Here is a 27,386-nt window from a genome sequence, read left to right on the forward strand (position 1 = left end):
TTTTTTTTGATGCAAGATCTCAGTGTGTTGCCTAGGCTGGAGTGCAGTGGCACAGTCAGCTCAGTGCAGCCTGGACCTCCCAGACTCAAGTGATCCTCCTGCCTCAGCCTCATCAATAACTGGGACCACAGGCACATACCACCATACCCGGCTAATTTTTGTATTTTTTGTAGAGATGGGGGTCTCATTATGTTGCCTAGGCCTGTCTCAAATGCCTAGGCTCGGGTGGTCTGCCCACCTCAGCCTTCCAAAGCATTGGGGTTGCAGGCATGAGCCACTGCCTCAGGCTGCCTTTTCCTCTTCTGTAGAGCCGCTTTACTTGTGTTTTGTCCTCAGTGCTGTACCCATGTGGGTGGTGGGCGACTGCACGTCCACAGACCAACTTCCCTCCCTGCTGGGGGGGCCTGCAGGTCTGGGTGCACCTTGTGACCGAGGCCAGCCTTCCTCTGCAGAGGTGTGAACTCTGCCACCACCCTATTCTGGTCAAGAAGGGAATGGAATCTCAGAAAGGAAATTATCTAGGAGAAAAATGAAAGAAGTGTTTATTTTCTGTTTGCCTGCCCTCAAGATTGCTACTTAAGGAGCTCAGATGTTATTTGTAAGATTAAGTAGTTTAGTAAGAGTGCCCAAAACCACCTCCCAGGGTGGGAAGCGCCTGATGCTGGGGAGAAAAGCCCAGGCCTGAGCTGGTAGACCTGTGTTCAGTTTTTGCCTCGGACTCTACTTCTCTCTGATGATTTCGAAATGGAACTGAGGGATTCCTAAGTCCCTTTTGCTTCCTGTGCTCAACCAACATTCTAGGCTAATAAATTACCCCTGAGGTTCACTTTCATTTTGGCAGCATTTTCCGGTTCTTTTGCCAACTCTAATTTCTTTTCTTTAAAAAATGCTTTAACTTTACTTGTATTCTTACTAATATATCCTATATATATACATATACATAGCATATTTTATATTTTTTTCAATGAAATCTTTTTTAAAAATTCAACTTTTGTTTTAGATCTGGGGGTACATGTGCAGGTTTGTTACATGGATATATTGTGTGATGCTGAGTTTTGTAGCATGATTGATGCCATCACTCAGGTACTGAGCATAGTACCCACCAGTTAGATTTCAACCCCTACCCCCTCTCTCCCCACTCTAGTAGTCTCCAGTTTCTATTGTTGGCATCTTTATGCCCATGAATACTTACCATTTAGCTTCCACTTAAAAGTGAGAACATGCAGTATTTAGTTTTCTGTCTCTGTGTTAATTTGCTTAGGATTATGGTCTCCAGCTGCATCCATGTTGCTGCAAAGGACATGATATAGTTCTTTTTTATGGCTGCATTGTATTCCATGGTGTATATATACCACGTTTTCTTTATCCAGTCCACCATTGATGGGTACCTGGCTTGATTCCATGTCTTTGCTATTGATACAAATGGCATTTAAAGAATGATGATGAAGGCCATGTACAGTTTCTCACGCCTGTAATCCCAGCACTTTGGGAGGTCAAGGCAGACAGATCACTTGAGGCTAGGAGTTCGAGACCAGTCCTGCCAACATGGTGAAACTCTGTCTCTATTAAAAATACAAAAATTAGCCAGGTGTAATAGTGCATGCCTGTAGTCCCAGCTACTTGGGAGGCTGAGGCATGAGAATCACTTGAACCTGGGAGGCCGAGGTTGCAGTCAGCCAAGAATGCGCCACTGCACTCCAACCTGAGCAACAGAGCAATACTCTATCTAAAAAAAAGAAAAAAACCTGATTATGAAGCCTGGTCTTGGCCAGCACTCCCAAGTGCACCCCACAGGCCTGTCCCATCGTAACGCCGCCAGAGGCGGCCCCTGCCCTGACTGCAGCCCTCAGCTTGCCTCAATGTGTATTTTGCCAACAAAGTGTACATCCTTAAACAATTTAGTTTTGCCTATTTTTGAACTTTTTATACTGTGTGTATTCTTTTGCTCAACATTTTTGTCAGATTCACTCGTGTTCTGGGTAAGTTTGTTCTCTTCCGTTGCTGTGTAGCATTCTGTTGTATGACTGTCCATCATCAGTTTATTCATTTTACCATCGACATTTCTGTTTGTCCGGTTGGGGGCTGTTTTGAGGATTGCTAGAACAGCCTGTTCATGTCTTCTGTTGCAGATGTGTATTTACTCTGAGTAATTTTAATGTTTTCAGATAATACCAAAATGTGCTCTTCTCATTTGTCCTTAGGCACACATTTTCCTCAGCTGTGACTTAGCTCAGACGTCTATTTGATCTTAATTCTTAGCGACACCTGCTATTCTTCAGGCCTGGCTTTATTCCCAGAAGGAGGCAGGTTCATTATTGCTTTGGCTTTAAATGGAGTCCACAGACCACAGTGCGAGTCTACGCTTCCCAAAAGGCTTCTGGAAATATCTGACACTGTCATTAATGCTCTCTGTTACTTACTGAAGGGTTGAATGTGTGATGAGACAAAACTGCCGCGTAAATGTTTGTTCGACTCTTCTTGGCAAAGCCATTCTTGGGGCATAGACCTGGGAGTGTTTTGTTTTGTTTTGTGTTTTGTCTGCTGTCTTTCAGAAATGTCCCTTCCCCTCAGGCTGGCCTTTTGTCAACAGAACGAGGGGAGAGGAGATGGGATGGGAGAGTGGAGCGTGCTGGGGCCACCTGAGTGCTGCAGGCCTCTGCCCTCTCCAGGGCAGCATCTTGGGGTTCCAAGAAGGAAGCCTGACTCTCTGGTTCACATTGAGAACTCGGGGTGCTGGGGACGAATGTGCTGTGCTGCCCCCAGTACGAGTTCCCAGTCAGGGCTGGGAGGAGCGGGGTACAGCAGGTAAGGGAAGAGAGGAATTCTTTTGGGGGCCGTAACACTTAATTGGGGTTCAGTTGGTCTTGCCTGTGACCCCATCTTGCGTTCATTGGAAATGTTCGTCTGGAAACACTCTTAGCTCACAGTCGGATGAAAGCCAGCCTGCAGGCCGCCGTGTGCCCACCCTGAGTCAGGTCATCTCCTCAGACAGTCTTGGCTTGCACCATCCACTCTGTGGTGACACAGGCTGGAGACCTCGTAGGGTTTTGTGGGGACCAGGAATAGGTAGAGGAGTCCCCACCTGGAGGAGGGTGGGCACAGGGTGATGTTGTTGCTGAGCCCATGGAGGAACCAGGGCCAGGGCCTCCGGGTGACCCCAGAGGTGGTGGCACCACCCTTAGGCAGTACAGTGGGGCCCAGGGGCAGAGGAAGAGAAGCATGGGCTTGGGGACATTCAGAGGCCACTGTGCTGTGTGGATGGCCTGAGCTCTTGCAGAAGGTAGCAAGGCCTGAGGAACTGAATTTGAAATTTTTTTTTTTTTTTTTTTTTTTTTGAGACGGAGTTTCGCTTTTGTTACTCAGGCTGGAGTGCAATGGCGTGATCTCGGCTCACCGCAACCTCCACCTCCTGGGTTCAGGCAATTCTCCTGCCACTGCCTCCTGAGTAGCTGGGACGACAGGCATGCGCCACCATGCCCAGCTGATTTTTTGTATTTTTTTTTTTAGTAGAGGCAGGGTTTCACCATGTTGACCAGGATGGTCTCGATCTGTTGACCTTGTGATCCACCCGCCTCGGCTTCCCAAAGTGCTGGGATTACAGGCTTGAGCCACCGCGCCCGGCTTAAATTTGAAATTTTAATGAATCTTGATTGAAACATTCCTTTGGCTACCCTGTTGGACAGCACAGGTGAGGAAAATGAGTGAACAGCTTGTGGTGGTCTTTCCTGTGGTGGACTTTCCTTACCTGCACTGTGTGCCTTCCTCACTGTCCCCACACACTGTCCCTGTCCCCTGGCTCCTGCTCAGCTGAGCAGCAGAGATGGGAAGAGGCCCCTCAGTGACTGGAGAGGAGCCTATAGAAGAGTTTGGGAATTCAAACAGATGCTTTTAACATAGTTGAAAACAGGGGTTTTCCTCGGAAATACTTGAGACACATCCCCAGCTCTTGTTCTTGTGATAAATTCACACCGTAAAATTTGTTTGACAAACTGAAGGTCAGCTTCTGCCTGGTGCCTGAGAATTAATGAGGTGTGGCTAGCCGGCAGCTCTGGTGCCGGCCCTGCTCTGGTCTCAGGGTCCGTTAGGTTCTTGCCTTTGTTAGTGATTTGTACACGTAAGTCTGGTGAAAGTTGCTTTTTCCCCCTCTCTGAGCTGGAGTGGAATTTTTGTTTGGGGAGCATGGTAGGTGAGTGCCTGGTCTGGTTAGAATTCTCAGCCTGATGGGCAGACACCTTGGCTTCCAGATGCTCAAGCTTTGTTTTTTGTTGCTCTAAAATTTCAGTTTTTTAAAAAAATTTTTAATTATTGCGGGTACATAGTAGGTATATATTTTTATGGGATACATGAGATTTTGATACAGGCATGCAGTATGCAGTACATAATCACATTAGGGTGAATGGGGCTTCCATCACCTCAAAGCATTTATCCTTCTTTTGTGTTACATCCCAATTACACTCTTTAAGTTGTTTTTAAATGTGCAATAAATTATTGTTGACTTTTGTCACCCTGTTTCTATCAAATACTAGATGTTATTCATTCTATCTGCCTGTATATTTTTGTGCCCATTTACCATCCCCACTCCTACCCTTCCCCAACTACCCTTCCCAGCCTCTGGTAACCCTCCTTCTACTCTCTGACTCCATGAATTCAATTGTTTTAATTTTTTTGTATGGCTCTTTTCAGTTTATTGCATGAAGGTGTTAACACTAGTCCAAGTTAAAAGTGAACCCCAAATGATTACATTATATACACTGTGAGGTTTTTCAACTTGTGACAAGGGACAGGAGGGAAATTCTACTCATTGCAAGGAAATCCTCACTTAAGCTTCAGTGAGCAACAAGCACTTAGAACCCATGAACCTTCAGCTGATCGTCCTTAGCCAGTCCAGTCTCTAGGAACTGGCATATGTTATTGTGCTGGTCACCCTGTAGCTGAATTACTTCTCCATATGCTGGGTGCTCAGTTACAGTACCATTGCAGGCAAACTTCTTCTTAAACGCCTTCACTAGTTTCTTTTTGTCGTAATCATCACTGAGTGATCCCCTGGACAATAGTAAGGGTCTTCCTGCCGTTTCTCTATTGAATTCTTATATGAATATAATCCTCAGCGCCAGCAGGAAGCAGGTCATCACCCTTACTTGCATCAGCAAAGAGGTTGAACTCAGAGGTTTGGGATAGTGGACATATGATACAATTCCTTTTCCTCGATGGAAATGGCCTGTGGCGGAGGCGGTGGGAAAAGGCAGGCAGCGGGGATGGAACTTAGGGAACTGAGGGGGCTCAAGGGGGAGGCTGCTGAGTCCTCAGCGGCAGCTCAGTGACTGGGGCTGTTTTTTTTGTTTGTTTGTTTTCCCCCATTTATTTATTTTATTGCATTTTAGGTTTTGGGGTACATGTGAAGAACATGCAAGATTGTTGCATAGGTACACATGTGGCAGTGTGATTTGCTGCCTTCCTCCCCATCACCTACATCTGGCATTTCTCCCCTTGCTATCTCTCCCCAGCTCCCCACCCCCCACCGTCCCTCCCCTATTTCCCCCCAACTGACCCCAGTGTGTAGTGCTCCTCTCCCTGTGTCCACATGTTCTCATTGTTCAACACCTGCCAATGAGTGAGAACATGCGGTGTTTGATCTTCTGCTCTTCTGTCAGTTTGCTGAGAATGATGGTTTCCAGGTTCATCCATGTCCCTACAAAGGACACAAACTCATCATTTTTGATGGCTGCATAATATTCCTTGGTGTATATGTGCCACATTTTCCCTATCCAGTCTATCGTCGATGGGCATTTGGGTTGGTTCCAGGTCTTTGCTATTGTAAACAGTGCTGCAATGAACATTCGTGTGCACGTGTCCTTATAGTAGAATGATTTATAATCCTTTGGATATATATCCAGTAATGGGATTGCTGGGTCAAATGGAATTTCTATTTCTAAGTCCTTGAGGAATCGCCACACTGTCCTCCACAATGGTTGAACTAATTTACACTCCCACTAACAGTACAAAAGTGTTCCTATTTCTCCACATCCTCTCCAGCATCTATTGTCTCCAGATTTTTTAATGATCGCCATTCTAACTGGCGTGAGATGGTATCTCAATGCTGTTTTGATTTGCATTTCTCTGATGACCAGTGATGATGAGCATTTTTTCATATGTTTGTTGGCCTCGTGTATGTCTTCTTTTGTAAAGTGCCTGTTCATATCCTTTGCCCACTTTTGAATGGGCTTGTTTTTTTCTTGTAAATGTGTTTTAGTTCTTTGTAAATTCTGGATATCAGCCCTTTGTCAGATGGGTAAACTGCAAAAATTTTTTCGACTGGGGCTGTTTTAATATTTTTTTTTTTTTAGCTCCCATAAATCAGTGAAAACATGGTGTGTTTGTCTTTCTGTACGTGAATTATTTCCCTTAACATGATGACCTCTGTTTCCATCTATGTCTTTACAGATGACAGGATCTTGTTCTTTTTTATGGCTGAATAGGACTCCATTGTGTATATGAACGACATTTTCTTTATCCATTTGTCTGTTATGGACACTTAGATTGTTTCCAAATCTTGGCCATTGTGAACAGTGCTGCAATAAACATGGGAGAGCAGGTATCTCTTTAATATACTGATTTCCTTTCTTTTGGATATGTACACAGCAGTGGGGTTGCTGGGTCATATAATAGCTCTATTTTTAGTTTTTTGAAGGGCCTCCATACTGTTCTCCATAGTGGTTGTACTAATTTATATTCCCACCAATAATGTACAGGGGTTCCCTTACCTCCACATCCCCATGAGCATTTGTTATTGCCTGCCTTTTGCATATAAACCATTTTAACTGGGGTGGGATGATATCATTATAGTTTTGATTTACATTTCTCAGACGATCAGTGATGTTGAACACCTTTTTGTATGCCTGTTTGCCATTTGTATGTCTTATCTGGAGATAGGTCTATTTAGATCTTCTGCCCATTTTAAAATTGGATCATTAGATTTTTCCTATAGTTTGAGCTTCTTACATATTTTGGTTATTAATTCCTTGTCAGATGAATAGTTTTCTCTCATTCTGTGAGTTGTCTCTTGACTTTGTTGATTGTTTCCTTTGCTGTGCAGAAGCTTTTTAACTTGATATGATCCCATTTATCCATTTTTGCTTTGGTTGCCTATGCTTGTGGGGTATTACTCAAGTCTTTGCCCAGATCAATGTCCTGAAGTTTCTCCAGTGTTTTCTTATAGGAGTTTCATAGTTTGAGGCCATAGATTTAAGTCTTTAACCCATTTTGATTTGATTTTTGTATATAGTGAAAGATAGAGGTCTAGTTTTATTCGTCTGAATATGGATATCCAGTTTTCCTGTCACCATTTATTGAAGAAATTGTTCCTTCCCCAGTGTATGTTCTTGGCACTTTTGTCAAAAATGAGTTCACTGTAAATGTATGGATTTATTTCTGAGTTCTTTTGTGTCTGTTTTTATGCCAGCACCATACTGTTTTGGCTACTATAACTCTATAGTATAATTGGAAGTCAGGTAATGTGATTCCTCCAGTTTTGTTCTTTTTGCTCAGGATAGCTTTGGCTATTCAGAGTTTTGTGATTCTATATACATGTAGGGCTATTTTTTTCTGTTTCTGTGAAGAACAGCATTGGTATTTTGATGGAGATTGCATTGAATCTGTAACTTGCTTTAGGTAGTATGGACAGTTTAACAATTTTGATTCTTCCAATCCATAAATATAGAATATCTTTTCATTTTTTTGGTTGTCCTCTTCAATTTCTTGCATCATTGTTTTATAGTTTTCATTGTAGAGATCCTTTACTTCTTTGGCTAATTCCTAGATATTTAATTTTATTTGTAGCTATTGTAAATGGGATTGTTTCTTGATTTATTTTTCAGATTGTTCACTGTTGGCATATAGAAATGCTACTGATTTTTGTATGTTGATTTTGTATCCTGCAACTTTACTGAATTTATCAATGTAATCACACAACAGGTTCATCTTGCCTGCTGCTGCCTAGACAGAGCTGATTTATCAAGTCAGGGAAATTGCAGTAGAGAAAGAGTAATTCACGCAGAGCCAGCTGTGCAGGAGACTGGAGTTTTATTATTACTCAAATCAATCTCCTGGAGAATTTGGGGATCAGAGTTTTCAAGAATAATTTGTTGGGTCAGAGCCAGTGAGTTGGGAGTGCTGATTGGTCAGGTCATAGACAAACTCATTCCTGGATGGGGATTGCAGGAGCAGATGAGCCAGATTTTTTGATCCAAGTGGTACCAGCTGATCCATTGAATGCAGGGTCTGCAAAATATCTCAAGCACTGATCTTAGGTTTTACAATAGTGATGTTATCCCCTGGAGCAATGTGAGGAGGGTCAGAATCTTGCAGCCTCCACCTGCCTGACTCCGAAATCATAATTTCTAAGCTCGTGGCTAATGTATTAGTCCTGCAAAGGCTATCTAGTCCCCAGGCAGGAAGGGGGTTTATTTTGGGAAAGGGCCCGTTGTTGTCTTTGTTTCAAAGCGAAACCATAAACTGAGTTCCTACCAAAGATAGTTCAGCCTACGCCCAGGAATGAACAAGGACAGCTTGGAGGTTAGAAACAGGATGGAGTCAGTTAGGTCAGATCTCTCTCACTGTAATAATGATCTCAGTTACAATTTTTGCAAAGGCGGTTTCTTCAGTTCTGATAGTTTTTGATGGTGTCTTTAGGCTTTTCCAAGTATAAGATCACATCATTTGTGAACAAGGCTAACTCACCTTCTTCCTTTCCAGTTTGGAGCCCTTTATTTCTTTCTCTTGTCTAATTGCCTTAGCCGGGACTTCCAGTGATGTTTTTATATATAGCTGGCATAAGACTGTATAGCACTCAATCTTCTTCTTTTTTTTTTTTTTTTTTTTTTTTTTTTTTGAGGCAGAGTGTCATTCTGTTGCCCACGCCGGAGTACAGTGGTGCAATGTCCACTTACTGCAGTTTCTGCTCTCAGGTTCAAGCAATTCTTCTGCCTCAGCCTCCTGAGCAGCTGGGATTACAAGTGTGCACCACCACGCCCAGCTAATTTTTGTATTTTTAGTAGAGGCAGAGTTTTACCATGTTGTCCAGGCTGGTGTGGAACTTCTGACCTCAAGTGATCCACCCCCTCTCGGCCTCCCGAAGTGCTAGGTTTACGGGCATGAGCCACTGAGTCTGGCCTAACACTCAGTCTTAAACAATCATTGTAGCTTCTTGTCTTGACCAAGTTTAATTTTAATTGTCTATAAATATATACCATAATGAAGGGTGTGTTTTTGAATAGGGAGATAATTGCTTTTCCCACTTGTACTTTTAATTAAAAATTACCTCTTCCACCTACCTCACCTTTATTTCTAATCTGTTCAACAGATTGTAGAAAAGCAAGTTTATGCACTTGTCCCTGAGTTCAGGAAGCACGACTTCCTCTTCAGTAACAAAGGTAGAAGATTCCATATGGTGACCTATATTTTCAAGAGTTTTATGCAGTAAATGATTAGGGAGGGATACGTCCCATGATGTAATGTGGGAGGAAATTTGTCAGAGTTCAGCTGTGTTGTTAAGGTATGTTGTCTGTGATCAGATTGAAGTTTACCACCACGCCCAGTCCCATGTTTTATGTTTTTGTTTGCCTGGGCTTTTTTCGTTGTGGTTTTTGGTTTTGTTTTTTTGTTTGTTTGTTTGTTTGTTTTTAAGAGACAGGTCTGCCCAGGCTAGAGGGCAGTGGCACAATCTTGGTTCACTGCAGCCTCCAATTTATGGGTTTAATTGATCCTCCCTTCTCAGCCCAGGATTACAGATGCGTGTTCCCATGCCCAGCTAACTTTTATTTTTATTTTTTGTAGAGACAGGCTGTCATTATGTTGCCCAGGCTGGTCTCAAGCTCCTGGCCTCAAACATTCTTCCCACCTTGGCCTTCCAAAGCGCTGGTATTATAGTAGGTGTGAACTACCGCGTCCAGCCTAGTCCTCATGTTTTTAGCATGGTTGAGCCAAACTCCTATAGATACAAGATCACTCTAACACCTGTGGGAGTGTCAGAGGCAGGAGGGCTGAAATCTGGTTAAGAGAGGCAGCACAGAACTCCCTGGCTGCCTTTTCTTGAATGGCTACTGCCTAGCCTTAGCCAGGAATGGCCTGAACCAGGGGTTCCAGCCAGTTCTCTCTTCTGTGTGTAGCCTCTCGCTGAATGCACTTGCTGCATCCCCTAATCCGTTACCCTCCCTGTGGCCTGAGTAACCTTCAAGCCCAGCTCTCCTTGCTCCCCTCTGGGTAGCACTGTTGACCGGCACTTGAGCCCCTGCCTTTTGGGCTCATCATCCTTTCCTGAGCCCCTGCCTTTTGGGCTCATCATCCTTTCCTGAGCCCCTGCCTTTTGGGCTCATCATCCTTTCCTGAGCTTGTTCTTGATTCCTGTTTTATGGCAGGCTCTCTGGTAGGCACTGGGGATACGATGAACAAATAACAGTGACCTTAGAGGAAAGCATTAAAAAAACTAAAAAGAGGCGGTACGATTAATTTTGTTATTTTCTATAACCTAAGATGTCCACAGTATTGTTTTAATGTAGCATTTAGCCACATTTCTTTTCTTTTTCTTTCTTTTTTTTTTTTTTTTTTTTTTTTTTTTGAGATGGAGTCTCCTTCTTGTTGTCCAGGCTAGAGTACAGTGGTGCCATCTCGGCTCACCATAGCCACTGTAGCCTCTGCCTCCCGGGTTCAAACAATTCTCCTGCCTCGACCTCCCAAGTAGCTGGGATTACAGACATGCACTACCATGCCTGGCTAATTTTGTATTTTTAGTAGAGATGGGGTTTCTTCATGTTAGTCAGGCTGTTCTCGAACTCCCAGCCTCAGGTGATCTGCCTGCCTTGGCCTCCCAAAGTGCTGGGATTAGTGAGCCACCGCACTCAGCATGAGCCACTGCACTCAGTCTAGCCACATTTCAGGTTCTCTGTAGACATGTGCTGGTAGCTACTGCAGTGGACAGCACAGGTCTAGAGGCTGAGCTGGACAAGTAAAAAAAGCAATGAGGTTCATGCAGTAAGTCCTGGACCCCTGTTTTCATCAGTAATTTGTTTCTCTAGGGAATTATCTTTTGCAGGATTGTGAATTCCAAGAAGGGACAGGCATTGCCTTGTCCTGTTTTCCTCACCATTGTGTTGTAATACCTGGCAGGTAGTAGGTGCTCAGGCCGTTTTATCCGATGAAATGCTAAGTACAGGATGTTAGGGGAAAAGCTAAGATGTGTACCTGCTACCCTGGAGTGGGGGTGGGGAGGCATCAGAGGCCTTCTCAGGAGAGGGAGACAGCATTGAACCATCGAGTAGGGTCAGGGAGGATATTCTCAGGAGAGAGGAGCATGTGCACATGCTGGGAAGACAGCAGGTAGAGGGGAGCCACAGGTAGCTGTTATGATGGAAGTTTAGGGTAAGGTGAAAGTGGGGGAGAATGTCAGTAGTTGATGCTGGAGAAGCAGGTGGGGCTCAGATGATCGGTTTTTTAAAGCTTGCTAAAGATGTTATTCTGAGAATACTAGAAAGCTTTATACTGCCTGGGCTGGATGTGCCTGGAGTCTCACTCTGTCAGCCAGGCTTGAGTGCAGTGGGGCAATCTGAGCTCACTGCAACCCCTACCTCCCAGGTTCAAGCGATTTTTCTTCCTCAGCCTCCTGAGTAGCTGGGATTACAGGCACCCACCACCACACTTGGTTAATTTTTGTATTTTTAGTAGAGATGGGGTTTCACTATGTTGGCTAGGCAGGTCTCGAACTCCTGACCTCAAGTGATCCTCCTACCTCAGCCTCTCAAAGTGCTGGGATTAAAGGCTTGAGCCACCATGCCTTGCCTCTTTTTCTTATTTATTTTTGAGGTGTTTTCTCCCTTTACACTTCCTGGCCCATGGAAGGTGCTTAGTAGAAATGGTGGCTGACTTCTAATGCTTCCAGAGAGCCTGACAGGCTGGCATTGGTGTCTTCCAGTATCTGTGGGGAAGCTTTATTAATATTATGAGTGTGGATCAGATCCTGCTGTAGCCAGTGGCAAAACCTGGGCAAGCCCAGATTCTGCGGGAGTGCTAGGCTGCGCGGTACTAGATCAAATGTGCCTTTCAAGAATGGCCCCTCACCTGGGATGGGAGAGCTGTGCTCAGCGACATGTGGTCTAAGCTTCAGGAACTGATGTTTCTGGCATAGCCCTGAGCACAACCTCAGTCTACCGGCTGGTGCTGGCTAAGCCAGGCCTGGGCCCCGCGAGTCTGTGGCTGGCAGACTGGGGCAGAAAAGTCATGAGACTGCATGAGAAAGAGAATTCAATTGTGATTTTTCTGAGTTATTTACTATTTCCAAATCCCCTTTTATATCTTGAAGGAAGGTAGGAATGGATCAGAGATGACCACTTAGGAAAACACGAGTTAGCTCCATATAAGAAATCTTGATGATCTTCTATCAGTATCTATTCTTTAGTAAGGCAGAAAAGAATGCCTTTTTTATTTAAATAGACGTTTTTAGTTTTAGGGTCACAGGAAAATGGAATGGACAATACAGAAACTTTCCAAATACCCCTGTCCCCTGACATGCACAGCCTTCTCCATTATTAACATTCCGCACCACAAGTACGCTGGTGACCTCAGTGAACTGACAAGGACACGTCACTGTCACCCATATCTGTACTGCACATTAGGGCTCACTCTTGTACATTCCATGGGCTTGGACAAATGTATAATGACGTGATTGTAACTCCTCTTTGTATTACAGCCACTCTTTCAAATGTCTGGTGCTGTGTGATCATTTTTCCATTTAAAATTGCCAGCACTAATCACGTCTGTTTTTGGCACGCAATAATTGTGGCATTAGAACTAGGCCTTATGATTCTGCTATTGAAAACTGATTCAAGAGGTGATTTCAGGAAGCCTGGAAGTCCAGAATCCATTGCTCTGAAGAGCTGTGTTGTGTTTTGGATGATAGATCCTTGAAGGTTTTTATGATCTAAACTCACTATGGGGTAATAATGGACGCTCAATAACAGTAGTTATTATGCCAGTAGCTGCAGGGCTGGGTGCTTCATTTAGTTTTTATAAGATAGCCTGTGATTGGCCTCACTAATCCAGTTCACAAATGTTCTTTCCCTCCAGTCACAACTCACCTTTTGCTTTTCTATTGTTGTTTAAGTGGGCTAAAAGGACTTTTTACCGAGCACCTTGGGAGGCCGAGACAGGTGAATCACCTGGGGTCAGGAGTTTGAGACCAGCCTGGCCAACATGGTGAAACCCCATCTCAATAAAAATGCAAAAATTAGCCAGGTATGGTGGCAAACCCCTATAATCCCAGCTTCTTCGGAGGCTGAGGCAGGAGAATTACTTGAACCCAGGAGGGTTCCGCTCAGTGCTGTTGGGAAACCAGCCGTCTACACCACTGAGGGCTTATCTCCTGGAAACAGGTGCTGAGGGACCTGACAGAGATGGAGGCTGCAGTGAGCCGCGATTGCACCACTGCACTCCAGCCTGGGCGATAGAGCAAGACCCCGTCTCAAAAAAAAGGATCTTTTTACCTTTATATCTATTGGGAAAGTTGAGATGTAATTAAATCTCCAGGTGTGATTGGTCGTTGAACAAATATTGTTTGAGCACCTCCTATGTCCAGGGTATTGTGAGTGCCATAGACAGCTGCCGTGTAGTAGCTGGTCTGTAAGTATATGCTGAATATTGTATATGTGAGTGCCTCTAATTATTCAGCCCTGCAAAGTGGGCTTTGTTCCTGCTGGTTTCTGGAGAAGAAGTCTGAGGCTTGGGAAGCATTAGGACCCATCTTCTAACACAGCTTACAAGCTAATGTTAGTTGGGTTTTTTCGAATCTGGAATGGGTTTGCCTCCCCCTTGACAGGGCTCTGTAGGGGGAAGGGGCACAGGCACAGTGGGAGTCCTGGTGGGCAGGCACATTTCGGAGCCTTGCTGGTAACCAGGGAGAACTGAGGGTTCCGCTGGGATAACTCACTTCACTGCAGAGGGCTCAGGCCCAGCAGGTGCTGTGGGCAGGAGACAGCTCAAATGCTGCAGGAGGACGAGGCCCGAGAGGAGGAGTTGCTTTTCCGTTAATTACCAACAAGCTTTCGCTCAGTGCTGTTGGGAAACCAGTCTTCTACACCACACTGAGGGCTGCTCTCTCAGAAACAGGTACTGAGGGCCCTAGCAGAGGCAAGCAGGGCCGTCAGGGTGGCACCCACATGGTACTTGCTGCTAGTGTGGTCTCAGCACAGACACAGTTTAATGACTATATTCTCTACATTTTAGGCTTTGGACGTGGACCGGATGGTTCTTTACAAAATGAAGAAATCCGTGAAAGCAATCAACATCTCTGGGATGAGTGAGTATACATTCTTTCCTAGGGGTTTCTGTGTGGAAAACGTTGCATTTAAAGTCCTGGTACCATAATAGTGATGACCATTAACAAATTAGCCAACCAAACTCCTTTTTCGGGGCATGCAGTTCACAGAGGTGAGCTGGGATGTTTATTTTTTAGAAGTATGTTTTGTTTTGCCGGTCGTCTGATTCAGGTGTGGGATTTCATCCCCCATTGCCCACTGCACTGTCTGTCTCACACTGAGCTTCCTGTTTTCTGGAGCATGGTCCTGTATGTACCCACTTTGTCAGCCTGGCTGATGGGGACCTGGACTCGTTCCTGCCTCAGTCATTTGGGTTTTGCCGTTAACTGTGTCACAGTGTCATTTCCATTTCTCTCATACCCAGTCTTGCCTTTTCTAGTGTAGGAATAAAATGAATAAATATACAAACACAATGTAATATTTGATCTAGATTTACACATACATATATTTTTAAACCCACGCAACTTTTGGCTTAAAGATGACAGGTAGGTCACCTGTGGTATATCTTCCCTTGTACAAATCCTGTGAGTGATAGAAAATATTTGTTAAAAGTCATTAAGTGACTGTATGATTTCACTCAGCAACAAGAAGGTGGCTGCTGTGGGGGACTAGGAACTGTGAGGAGTCCCTAAGAGACTGAAACAGGGCTGACAGGTTGCTCACGGGAGCTTGTCCCTGCTTAGGTACAGATAGAGTCTGGGTGTCAGGGTCAGGGGGAGGGGCCTGGGATCTGCCCCAAGAGAAGTAGTCAGGTCCCTTCATCTATACTGTTTCCCCTCACCCTGGTGGTGTCTTTCTTTAGTGAAAGAGGTGATTGGAGCAGGAGGACAGGGAGGGCCTTAGGTGGTCGTGGTGTCCGGAGGGAAGGGGAAGAGCCTGAAAGTGCACTTTCCAGTTACAACAGGGCAGGCACAAGCTCCAATTGCTGCTCTTGACTCTACCCCCATGAGAGCTGTGTGAGCCACGATTGTGAAGAATCTAGCAGGAAATCCCAAGTGCAGGATGATGTTACAGTTGAACATCGCCAAGTGTATTTAGGAACAAATTTAACAGAAGATTCACAGGAATCCTACATCAACAACTACAAAACGCTGCTGACCAAAATGAAATAAGACCTAAATGAGAAACATGTGATGTGCATGGGTTAGAGGAGTCACCACTGTGAAGTGTCAGGCCTCCCCAAGTTGATCTCAAGATTCACCCCAACCCCAGTCAGAATTACAGCAGGGGAAATTGGCAGGCCTTTTCTAAAACTGATATGGAAGATGGCCATCCGCCTCTAGCTTTTTTACCTGGATCATGTATGGGGCAGGGAGCAATAATGATAGTTTTTATCTTTTTGAAGGCTTATGTATCTTGTGCTTTCTCTACATTGGGCTAATCTTGTCAACAACTGATTCTCCTTATACAAATGAGGAACCTGCAGATCAGAGAGTTCAGGGTGTTCCGGAGATGTCTATGCAGCCGGAGCTCGGACGCTGCTGGTCTTACTGTTGTGTCAGGGTTGTGTGCAGTGAGTGGCCTGCCCTGTTTCAAAGCCACCATGCCTTCAGTGTGTCTGGCACATGAATGACGTCTTGAAGACTTCAGTAAGTCACCTGGAAATGGTACACCCAGTTTCGTTGACAAGCACTGGATTTCAAAAAGTATCTTGGAAGATATTTTTTACTGTGTTCACTTGGGCTTTTGAGCTTATAATTTGAGGGATATTTGATATTCAGGTCAGATTCAAAAATGATTTTATAGGCATATGTTGAAAAGGCTGCCTTTGTCAGAAATAAAATGAAATAATCTGCTTCTTGTGTGAACATTAGCTGTGCGGCTGCTGCTAGTCTGGAGGAGGGACACGTGTGACTCCCAAGGCTGGCCCAGCGGCCGGCAGTGCAGCTTATAAACAGACGTGCATTTGAAGGGAGAAGGTACTAGTGCTGTGGTGTCAGGAAGCTGGCCTGCAGGGATTTAGCAGCATTTCTGTCTAATTTGCCTGCTGACCTATATTGCTGAGCGTGTGCCACAAACCCCATTCCTATTTCTGCCCACCCCGCAGCGTCGTTTCCTAAAATGCAGCCCCCCTGGTGTTACTTCTCTGCCTAAAACTCTATTTTTCATCACCCTCTTTGAAGTTAGTGGAAGTCAGTTCCAGAGCATGTGAGAAAGGAGGAAGGCCTCGGTGGGCTTTAGGATTGTAGGGCAATTGGAATAAAGATGGTTCTCTTACTACAGAGCCATCCAAAGATTTTAATGTGCTGGTAATGTGGATTGTGAGTGGTTATCGGTCTTAACCCTTTCCAATTCGTTTGTCTATGAAACTGTCACTGCCTTCCCTGATCACCCCACCATGTGCCTCAGGTGAGTGCATGCTGCAGAACACCAGACGAGTTCCAAGCTCCTGTGTGTCGCCTCGACTCAGGCCACCTGTCCCGACCCTCCCCGTCTGGACTCCTCTGTGCCCTTCTTTGAAATAACTTGCAGTTTCCCCCAGTGAGCCATGTTTTGTGCCTTCTTCCCTCTGCTCATGCTCTCCTGTTTGCTGAAAATAGCATTTGCCACTTCATGAAAGGAAACTGAGGTCCAAGGAAGTTGAGAAGTTTGTTCAAAGTCACAAAGCTCTTCAATGACAAGGTGGGATTTTAACTCAGCTTCTTGGGCTCATGTATTTTCCTAGGCCCTGCACATAACAACAGGCTGCCTGGCATGTGACCTTGGAGGGGGTCTCCTATTTTTGTTGTTCTATAGCCATCTATTATGTCATGCCAAGTTTGAGTTATTCTAAGGTCATGAGTCTGAGTCCTGAAAAGTCCTAAGTCCTAAAACCAGAGCCTGATCCTGAAATCTTTATTTTGGAACAGGTGTTATCTACTGCAAGGAAGTCACCTGAGGAAACGTGATACATTCTCCTGTCATGTGCTGACATCGTTCACAGTGTCTTTGGAACTCTTTAAAACTGCTTTTAGTAGCACATTCTTTTGCATATATTTAGTAGAGAAGTCTAAGGATAGATCAAATTTTTTTAGAACTAGATGTCAGAAATAAGTCAGGCATATTCAGAAAGGGACTGAGGTCTAGCGACCGCAGGTGGCTTAGATGCACTGTAACCACACGGTTATGGATTCTGAAGGCAGCCAGTTCCAAAGGAGAAGTCCTCAGTGTTTTGATCATGAGAACGAGGACCCAAGGCAATTCCAGTATAGGAAGAACACTCATTTTATGTATGATTGAAAGAACAGTGAGAATAAATTAGCGTATATGCCTCATACTGCCATATTCCTTTTCTTGTCTCATATTTCTTCTTTGGGACCAGGATTTCCTGCCTCCTTTCCTGATTTGTGACAGATTGGCCCCATTTGAGCCCAACTCTGCCCTAGCGTCCCTCACTGCAGGCCGTTCACCTGTCGCTGCTTCCTGTGTGCCAGCTGTATTTCACACAGCCCCACCAGGCTGTAAATGGGCTCTCCTGTCCCAGTCACCTGGGGAGGCCCTCCTTTGCTTCCCTACCCATTTCATCAAGCCTTAGCCCTCTTTGAACTTCAGCATAGCCCTCTTTGACTCTCCTTTAGTAGATTCTTTTTTTTTGAAACGACACTTCGCTCTTGTTGCCCAGGCTGGAATGCAGTGGCGCGATGTTGGCTCACTGCAGCCTCTTAGGTTCAAGTGCCTCAGCCTCCTGGAATTACAGGCGTCCACCACCACACCCAGCTAATTTTTGTATTTTTAGTGGAGATGGGGTTTCACCATGTTGGCCAGGCCAGTCTCAAACTTCTGACCTCAAGTGATCCACCATCCTCAGCCTCCCTGTAGTAGTTTCTTATCACTGTTGTAACAAATTACCACAAAATGAGTTGGCTTAAAATGATACAAAGTTATCTTTCAGTGCTACAGGTGGGAAACCCAATATGGGTTTCTCTAGGCTAAAATGAAAGTGTCAACAGGGCTCTGTCCCTGAGGCTCTAGGGGAAATCAGTTTCCTTTGCCAGCTCCTAGCAGCTGCCTGCATTCCTTAGCTCATGGCTCCCTTCCGTCTTCAAAGCTGGCCTTGGCTGGTGGTGTCTTTCTCTCACTGCTTTGCTCTGATATTTGGGCTGCCATAACAAAATACCATAGACTGGTGGGTTAAACAACAGAAATTTATTTTCTCACAGGCCTGGGGGCTGGGAAGTCTAAGATCACGGTGCCAGTGTGGTTGGGTTCTGGTGAGGGCTGTCTTCTTCCTGGCTTGCAGACACCCCCCTTCTTCCTGTGTTCTCACATACCAGCAAGAGAAAGCAAGCTGTCTGCTTTCTCCTCTTATAGGGACCCTAATGCCATCAGGAGGGCCTCACCCTCTTGACCTCCTCTAAACCTAATTATTATGCTTCCCAGTGGCCCCATCTCCAAATACCATCACCTTGTGGGTTAGGGCTTTCATATATTAATTTGGGGGAAGGGATGTAATTCAGTCCCATAGCAAACACTAGCTCTTCTGCCATTCCTCTTCTACATGTGAGGACGCTTGTGATGACATTGGCCTCACCCAGCTAATCCAGATAATCTCCCCATCTCAAGTTCAACTGATTAGCAACTTTATTCCATCCACAATTTCAATTCCTCTTTGCCAAGTAGCGTAACATACTCACAAGTTCCAGGGGTTAGGATGTGGGCATCTGGTGGTGGAGAAGCCGTTACTCTGTCTACCACACCTCTCCTGAATTCTTATGATTCTGAAGTTGAATCCGTTTCCACTTTTTTGTTCAGCTACAAATGAAAGGGTGCCTAGCATGCAGGGGCTGTTAACACTTTAAATATTGCTCCTGATTGTTCTCTAGATCTTGTGTATCTGTTGACCTTTGCTCAGTTAATTACAAGCCCTTGAGGTGAAAGACCAATTCTGGGAGACAGTGTCATTTAGGATAAAGAAGACATAGAGAATCCAGGAAGCCTTGATTAAAAGCTGGCAGTGCCACTGAAAAAGCCTGTGACATTAGGACAATTATTTTACCTTTATGAGCCTCAATTTCCTCATGTATAAAATGGGAATTTAATAGGTCCTAAGATTGCTAGTGAAGATTAAGTGAGATAACATGAAAAATGCCACTCATGGTTCTGGACATACATGTGGTAAGAGTGACAGCTGTGATATACCTCCTGAGTGATCCTTGCAGTGGCTGCCATGGGCGTGGGCAGATAATAGGTGCCCAATAAATACTGAGTGTTGATACATTATCAGGTCCCTACTGTATGTTCTTAGACTGTCCTCTTAGTGTAGGAGAGGTGAACTTAAAATTTTAGGTATAAGCGGTGTGTGTTATGACAGGCCCCATAGTCTCTTCTGTGAGGATTTATATGGATTTATGTAGAAGGAAGATTTAAGATGCCTTAGAATGGAGGTTGGCAAACTATGGCCAGACACCTGTGTTTTCACAGCCTGAAAGCTAAGAATGGTTTTTACCATTGTTACCTACACAGTAACCTCAGTATGGCCTCAACAACCTTCAATGTAATGGTGTTTGGAGATGGGGCCTTTGGGAAGCAATTAGGTTTAGATGAGGTCATGAGGGTGGGGACCTTATGATGGGATTAGCGCCCTGCTTAAATACTTGCTGTCTGACTTTCTAGGAAAAAGTTTACCAATCCCTCCATTAGAGCAGTGATTATAAACTTGAGAATGTATCAGAATCCCTCAAGGGTCTTGTTAAAACAGGGATTGCTGGACCCTACTCCCAGAGTTTCTGCTTCAGCAGGTCCGGGATGGAGCCTGAGTATTTGCTAATTGAAAAAGCTCCCAGGTGATGGCCCTGGACTTTGAGAATCCTACCCTTGAACCCCCCCATCCCCACTTTAAACATTGGACTGGGCAAAAATGCACCACATGTATACAAAACACTAGTCTTCTTGCACAATAGCCAGTGTATTATGTTTGCTCCCAGTCTTCAAAATGATGACAACTGTATTTTCTGGAAAGTCTTAGCACAGGTTTGCAAAAGCAGTTGTCATAATGACTTGTGAGAAACTGTTTGCCACTCAGTGATGGATTGCTATCTGACCTCTTAAAAAAAAATTCAGGCCGGGTACTGTGGCTCACGCCTGTAATCCCAGCACTTTGGGAGGCCAGGGTAGGAGGATCACCTGAGGTCAGGAGTTCAAGACCAGCCTGGCCAACATGAAACCTCGTCTCTACTAAAAATACAAAAATTAGCTGGGCATGGTGGCACATACCTGTAATTCCAGCTACTCGGGAGACTGAGGCAGGAGAATCATTTGAACCTGGCAGGCGGAGGTTCCAGTGAGCCGAGATCACACCATTGCACTGCAGCCTGTGCAACAAGAGTGAAACTCCATCTCAGAAAAAGAAAAGAGAAAAGTTCATATTTACTTTAAAACTCTTACGTGTCTAAAGTTTCCCAAGCTGTGGCTCAGCCCAAAGGTGTTCCCTCCACACCCCAGGAAGTTGAAGCTAACATTTTTCAGCTGTTTGACACATCAGTGGGTGGAAAAGTTCATCTCTATCAGGAATGGAGCAACAAAAGATTTTCATTTTCACTTCTCTAGAATTACTCTGCTGTAATTCTACAGGACTTGTTGGAACATTCTTATTGAGAATGATATTCCTACCCTCAATCAGAATATCCTAGAAAATTATCACATTCTTGAATGTACAAAGAAAGAAATGCTGATTTTTCCTCAAATCTTTACCATCTCCCACCTCACCTACAAAAGAAAATGAAAATCAAACAACTTTACATGTGTGTTCCTCCCTGTTGTTTCAGTGTTAATTAGAATACAGTGTTAACGTACACTTCAGATTCATACAAAGAACTGTTTCTATTATACATATTATCAATAGAACAGGGCAGTTCAGAACAAATATACATAATAGTTGAGGAAATGAAGTTTCACTGTGCATTCAGAAGATACTGGCCTGGCGCGGTGGCTCACACTTGTAATCCTAGCATTTTGTGGATGGATCACTTGAGCTTTGAGTTCAAGACCAGCCTAGGCAACATGGTGAAACCCTGTCTCTGCAAAAAATACAAAAATTAGGTGGGCATGATGGTGTATAATTTGTGGTCCCAGTTACTCGGGAGGCAGAGGCAGGAAGATCACTTAAACCTAGGAGGTTGAGGCTGCAGTGAGCTGAAATTGCACCACTGCACTCCAGCCTGGGTGACAGAGCGAGACCCTGTCTCCAAAACACAAAAAAGAAAAAGGAATTGTTTTTTGAAAAAGAAGACAAATATTTTAAAAAATAAAAGATACTACAGAAGAACGTAACAAAATCAGAAAAATCCTTACTGTTTGGTAAGCTTACAGTGACTGTAGTACTGTGCTTCATTGTTGTGGCACTGAAAACATGCACACTCATTTTTTGGAAAGCAGTTTGGTGGTACACATCAAGAAAAATAAAAATCTTTTTATGGAAGGTGATCCATGCACAAAGATGTTCATGAGCTGTGGCATTGCTTATCAGAGTGAGAAATTGGATGCCTCCTGTATATAACTGAATTAGGATTTAGCGGTTTGCTGGAATATGTTTATATAGCAACAGGAAGTAAAATACGTATGATGAAATCTTCAATAAAATTCAGGATACAGAATATATGTACACTGTATGTGATTAAAAAGGAATAGATGATAAATGATAAAGTATATTTTTATTGATATTCACAAACTTGAAGGAAGATACATAGTGATGATAAATACTCTTCAAGTATTTGTTAGAATATTTGTATTATACAACTAAATAAAAACTTTATGTGAATTCCATTCTTAAAGCATTCTGAGTTAGGTCCTGTCTATTGACAGATGAGCTTACGGAGGCACTGAGTAGTGATTTGTCAGGGTCATCTAGCCAGCAGTTGGAGGAGCTCAGATTCAAAAGCAAGTGAGCGTCCCCATCTCTGCTTCTGACTGCTGCAGCACCCTGCCTGGTGCTGAGGCAGAAAGTTGCTGGGGGCACACGGTAGAGAAAGCAAGCGGCAACATGGGGAGCACCCTACATGCCACCTGACCGAGCCATCGTAGTCCTTCTGAAAAATTCCAGGTGGTTTTGGTTGATTACAAGATCAGTGTGAGGCAGTACGTGGCACCTGCTCCGAAGGCTGGCTGCAGGTAACCTCTGAAGTCTTTGGTGCTTATAAAGGAGGTGGTTGTTTCATTATTGGGTTGTAAGATCAGCATTTTAAGAACCTCAAAATCTTAGGGATGGAGAAACCTCCCTATAGGAGGGCGTCTGAAGGATGAGGGGCTCTTAGTTTCAGAAGGGGCCAGTGAGGATGTACATGAAGGGCTTTCTCTGGGCTGAGGAAGGTAGACATAGTATTTGCTTTTCTCTAGAGGAGGCTTTCACAAGAGCATAACTTGACTCAGATATGACGGAGAGGGAACTAGTGAGCAGCCTGAGCGGTGAGCTGGTGGCTAGGAGGTTCCTCTAATGGATGGACAGCCCCTGTCTCTGAGGAAGTTGTAGAGGGAGGTGAGGACGTGGGCTCGAAGGCCCTGGAGATGTCTTCCAATTGTGAGGCTCTGGAGTCCAGCTCTCTCCTGTTGCTGGCTAAAAACGATTGTAATTTAGTTGGTGATTTGTGGAATCTTGTCTGCAGTGACCACAGCATTAGTCATGGAAGGAGGGTGCCTCTGAAGGAACACAGAGGTCTGTGACCTAACATCCAAGTGTTGGCATGAATCATACTTCAGTTCAGAAGTATCTGCTATTTAATTTGGCGGGTGTTTACAGTCACCCAGTCTATGGACCAACATGTTTTCCATACCCATCTGTAAAACAGGGGGCTGTGGTTTGATCAGTGGTTCTTTAATCTTTTGGTTATCATATCAGTAAAATTCAGAAGGGTGTTTTGGATGATCCTTCCAGGAAAAAGCACCTTTACATAATTTTGCATACATGTTTGGGATACACATACGTGCCCTCCCCCCTCCCCCCACCCCATAAGCCTGTCCACAAGCCCAGCACACCAAGCGAAAAAGCTCAGACCTTGAGCTTAAATATTCTACCAAATCAACGTGATGACTTCATCTATTTCCTCATCTGTAAAATCCTGCAGAGGTGTAAGGATGAAAGATTATTTTTATATGTTATATCATCTCTACAGTATTCATGGTAGCTACTTTATGAGGCTTGAGAGACCATGCAGTTTCCAAGGGCTGCTTGTCCCTGAAAGTGAAGCCCTGGGATCTCATGGAACCAGGAATCAGCTTCCTTCCTCACACTGAGGGCTGTGCCCTCAGTGGAGGTGGGTGGAGACAGGGGTGTGTTCTTAAGTCATCACTGTGGTAAGTACGTAAGTCATGGGGTTTGAAGGCAAAAATGTAGGGCTGAAAGCCGCTTACCCTGGCAAAATGCACATTCGGTAATGTAGCTAATCAGATTGCTTTGCCAACATGAACTCTTTCTTCATTAAAAGGTGTCAGTATAATTGAAAGTAAAATTTCTAATAGCTTGTACTCCACATTCAACAAATATTGAATTCACCTCTTGGCTTTGAACCCCAGACACCATGGTGTAGCCCGTCTCCAGACTAAAGAAGAGCCCTGCCAGTTCTGAAGAACCCACCACCTCCAACCCCTGTCTCCTTCCCTCATTTGGTCTTAGAGCAGCCCTAGGATGGAAGCAGCTCTCTGGTTAAGGAGAGTTTAGGGTGAGTTTAGTTTACCAGTTTAAACTGGTAGTTCGGTTTTAATCTCATGCCATACTACATTCTCAGTGAGGAAATTCCTTTTAACATCATCTGCTCCAAGAAGCCTTTTCTGTTACCAGCCCCCGAAAATGTACTCCTGTTCTCATAGAGTGCTGTGTTTCCAGCTCGTGTAATTTACATCACAGTGGATTGTTTTTGCATGTTTATTTTTGTCTTGCTAAGTTGTGTGTTGGCAGGTATCAAGGTTTTTTTAATCTTTCTTGAATGCAGATGTCTTAGGAGCCTTTTGGCCGCTCTCCATTACCTGGAATAAAGTTCCTCATCTTTGGCCCCTGCCTGACCCTCCAGTCCCTCCCCATGCTCTGGCCACACCTAGCACAGAATTCCCCAGAGCTCATTCTGTTTTTTGTGTTCCTGTCACTGCACTGAAATGATTGGCTGAGTCTTTGTCACTTATTGAGTGCTTGCTTCTTGAGGGCAGGGGCTCTGTTTGATGAATCTTTGTGTTCTTTAGTGCTTGCTGCATAATAGACTTTCAGTGTGATTGGATTTTATTCTTTAGTAACCAGAAATATTCTTGACCCATAATGGAAGCACAATAAATGAATAAAAGTAAATATTGGTATATTATGTACTCTAAAGCTAAAGGGACAGAAAGCATCAGCATAAAAAAAATTATACAGTAGCCCAGTTTCCACTCTTTCACCCCTCTTACCTGCCTTCCAAGTGCACTCCTGCAAGTAGTAGGAGCTTCACAGGGAGGTAATTGTTGTGATGTTTAGTTATTCACACAGTCTTTGAACTGTCATTGGAAGGATGGGATCATTAATATAAGGCAGGATCAAAGAGGATGGGGTGATCATAGGCAACAGGTTTTGTATCTTAATAGCCCACACCTTGGCCTTATTAATGAACTCCATTGCTAGCTGCCTGTGCCAAGCACAACCAGACTAGATACATCCTGGGGTACCATCCGCAAAGACTGGCTGTTTCTCTAGGAATCACATTCCAAGGGGACTTCCTAGGAAAGATGATGGAAATGGGTTTTGAAAGTGGAAGAAGCATGGGGTGTGGGAGAAGGTGGAGGAAGTGGCAGGAAGAAGCCAGTGAGAGGTATCCTTCCGGTTGCTCAGCCTGCGTGGGAGCTCGAAAGGGTTATGAACAAGGTGGACATTCTTGTTCAACCCCTTCTGGTTATGGCTACTTCTGTCTGGTCGAAGATGATGCAGGTGTACTCGGTTCCAAGGGCTGTCTCCCTCACGTTACCTTGTCCAGGGAGAGCTTTGGGAGAGAAAGACAGATTCTAATGTTCTTTTTTTTTTTTTTTTTTTTTTTTTGTGATTTTTTTTTTTTTTTTTTTTTTTTTTTTTTTTTTTTTTTTTTTTTTTTTTTTTTTTTTTTTTTTTTTTTTTTTCTTTTGTGATAGAGTCTCGCTCTGTTGCTCAGGCTGGAGTACAGTGGCACGATACTGGCTCACTGCAACCTCCACCTCCTGGGTTGAAGTGATTCTCGTTCCTCAGCCTCCTGAGGAGCTGGGATCACAGGTACCTGCCGTCATCACTCCTGGCTAATTTTTGTATTTTTAGTAAAGACTGGGTTTTGCTGTGTTGGCCAAGCTGGTCTTGAACTCCTGACCTCAAGAGATCTTCCCACCTTGGCCCCCGAAGTGCTGGGATTACAGATGTGAGCCACCGTCCTCGGAGTGATGATCTTAATAGGCGCAGGCACAGAGCACTGAAACAACCCAGCCATTAGAGCTGATGTTCCTATTTCTTTTTAAATTTTGTTTATTCTTTACATTATTATAAAGATAAGATAAGCTTAGTTTAGAAAATTTAGAAAGCTCAGTAAAGCATTAAACCAACCAAATCTTGACCCTGGCAGGATTTCAGTATCTTTATAACCAGCAGAGGCTCAGGTGAGCGCTGGGTCCGAGGCCCACCCCTGACTTCGAACGCAGCGCTGCCTCTTAGAAGTTGCATGAGCCTGGGCTGGTTCACAGTCCCACAGTCTGTTTCCTTGTACACTCAAAGGAGAATAGAGTAACATCGAGAAAGCACTTGGTCTGGGACCTAGATATAATGGCCTTGCATATAACAGTTTATTGAGTGCTAGCAAGTGCTCAGTCTTTATCACCACGGTTAGCATTTTGATTTATTACCTTTTCAACCTCTTCTCTACATTTCACTTTTTGCAAAATTGAGACTAAATTTTGTGTCCTGCCTTTTTTAAACTTGGCATTCTGCTCCTACCATATTCCTATATCATTATTTTAAAAAGCCAACATAATATTCCATTTTGTAGAAATACTATTAATTTAACCACTTTCATATTGTTGGAGCTTAACACATTTTAAATTTTCACTCTTCATAAATTGTTCTATACACACATCTCTGATCACCTTGATTATTTCCTTAGTATAGATTTCTGGAAGTGAGATTATCCAGAAGAATGTTTTGAAGACTTTTGATACACATTAGAAAATTGGGAATGAGGCCGGGCGCGGTGGCTCAAGCCTGTAATCCCAGCACTTTGGGAGGCCGAGGCGGGTGGATCACGAGGTCAAGAGATCGAGACCATCCTGGTCAACATGGTGAAACCCCGTCTCTGCTAAAAATTCAGCTGGGCATGGTGGTGCGTGCCTGTAATCCCAGCTACTCAGGAGGCTGAGGCAGGAGAATTGCCTGAACCCACGAGGCGGAGGTTGCAGTGAGCCGAGATCGCGCCATTGCACTCCAGCCTGGGTAACAAGAGAGAAACTCCATCTCAAAAAAAAAAAAAAAAAAAAATTGGGAATGAAAATATGTTTTCAGCCATTTAGTTGGGGTGATTCTAGAAATAAAGCTCTGAAAATGGTTCTCTCTCACGAATTGTGAGAGACCCTGTTAAGGTAGGTAGAGACCCTGTTAAGAAACGGGGATTATCTTTGATTTTCAGAAATTGCATTTCCATGAGATCGTGCACCACAAGTGAGGTCTGAAACAGGTGGCATGTATAGCCGACAGCCAGAGGAAATGGTCTGCACTCTATAGAGTTGTGCACAACATCACAACATTCATGTCGTGACACACATTTGAGTATTAATCATTGTGTCATCCATCTAAGGAGTGTCTCCACCAAGCTGCTGCTGTGGAGAGCATATGTTTCTCCTTAAATGCTCCCTTCACTGGAGCTGTCTGTGTGGAAGTTGGGAATGTGGGGTGTCAGCAGGTGATTTTTCCTCTGCCTGACTCCCAGGCCTGTGGTCTGGCCTGGAGCAGGGGTTTGGAGGGTCTTCGTTGGATCAGCATGGAGGCTGGGGCTTGGCAGCCATGAGGCTGGTGTGCCCCCTCTTCTTTCTGTTATGCTGGTTACAACACTTGGTGTTCGGGTTAACAGTACTTGACAGGAAGGCTGT

General features: G+C 44.3%; 1 protein-coding gene and 1 pseudogene across 4 annotated transcripts in view; one reads left to right on the plus strand and one right to left on the minus strand.

Moving 5' to 3' along the window:
• Positions 1-27,386, plus strand: part of ASAP2 (ArfGAP with SH3 domain, ankyrin repeat and PH domain 2) — a 192,600-nt gene that overhangs the window by 59,010 nt on the left and 106,204 nt on the right. For all 4 annotated transcript variants that reach the window (XM_017525122.2, XM_017525144.2, XM_017525113.2 and 1 more), the window contains exon 2: positions 14,269-14,341. In XM_017525122.2, coding sequence (XP_017380611.1) covers positions 14,269-14,341 — 73 coding nt within the window. The remainder of the gene's footprint in view (positions 1-14,268; positions 14,342-27,386) is intronic.
• LOC108301439 lies at positions 4,754-9,442 on the minus strand (annotated as a pseudogene).

The sequence above is a fragment of the Cebus imitator genome, unplaced genomic scaffold, assembly GCF_001604975.1.
Source record: "Cebus imitator isolate Cc_AM_T3 unplaced genomic scaffold, Cebus_imitator-1.0 Scaffold1, whole genome shotgun sequence".
NCBI classification, from domain to species: Eukaryota; Metazoa; Chordata; class Mammalia; order Primates; family Cebidae; genus Cebus; species Cebus imitator.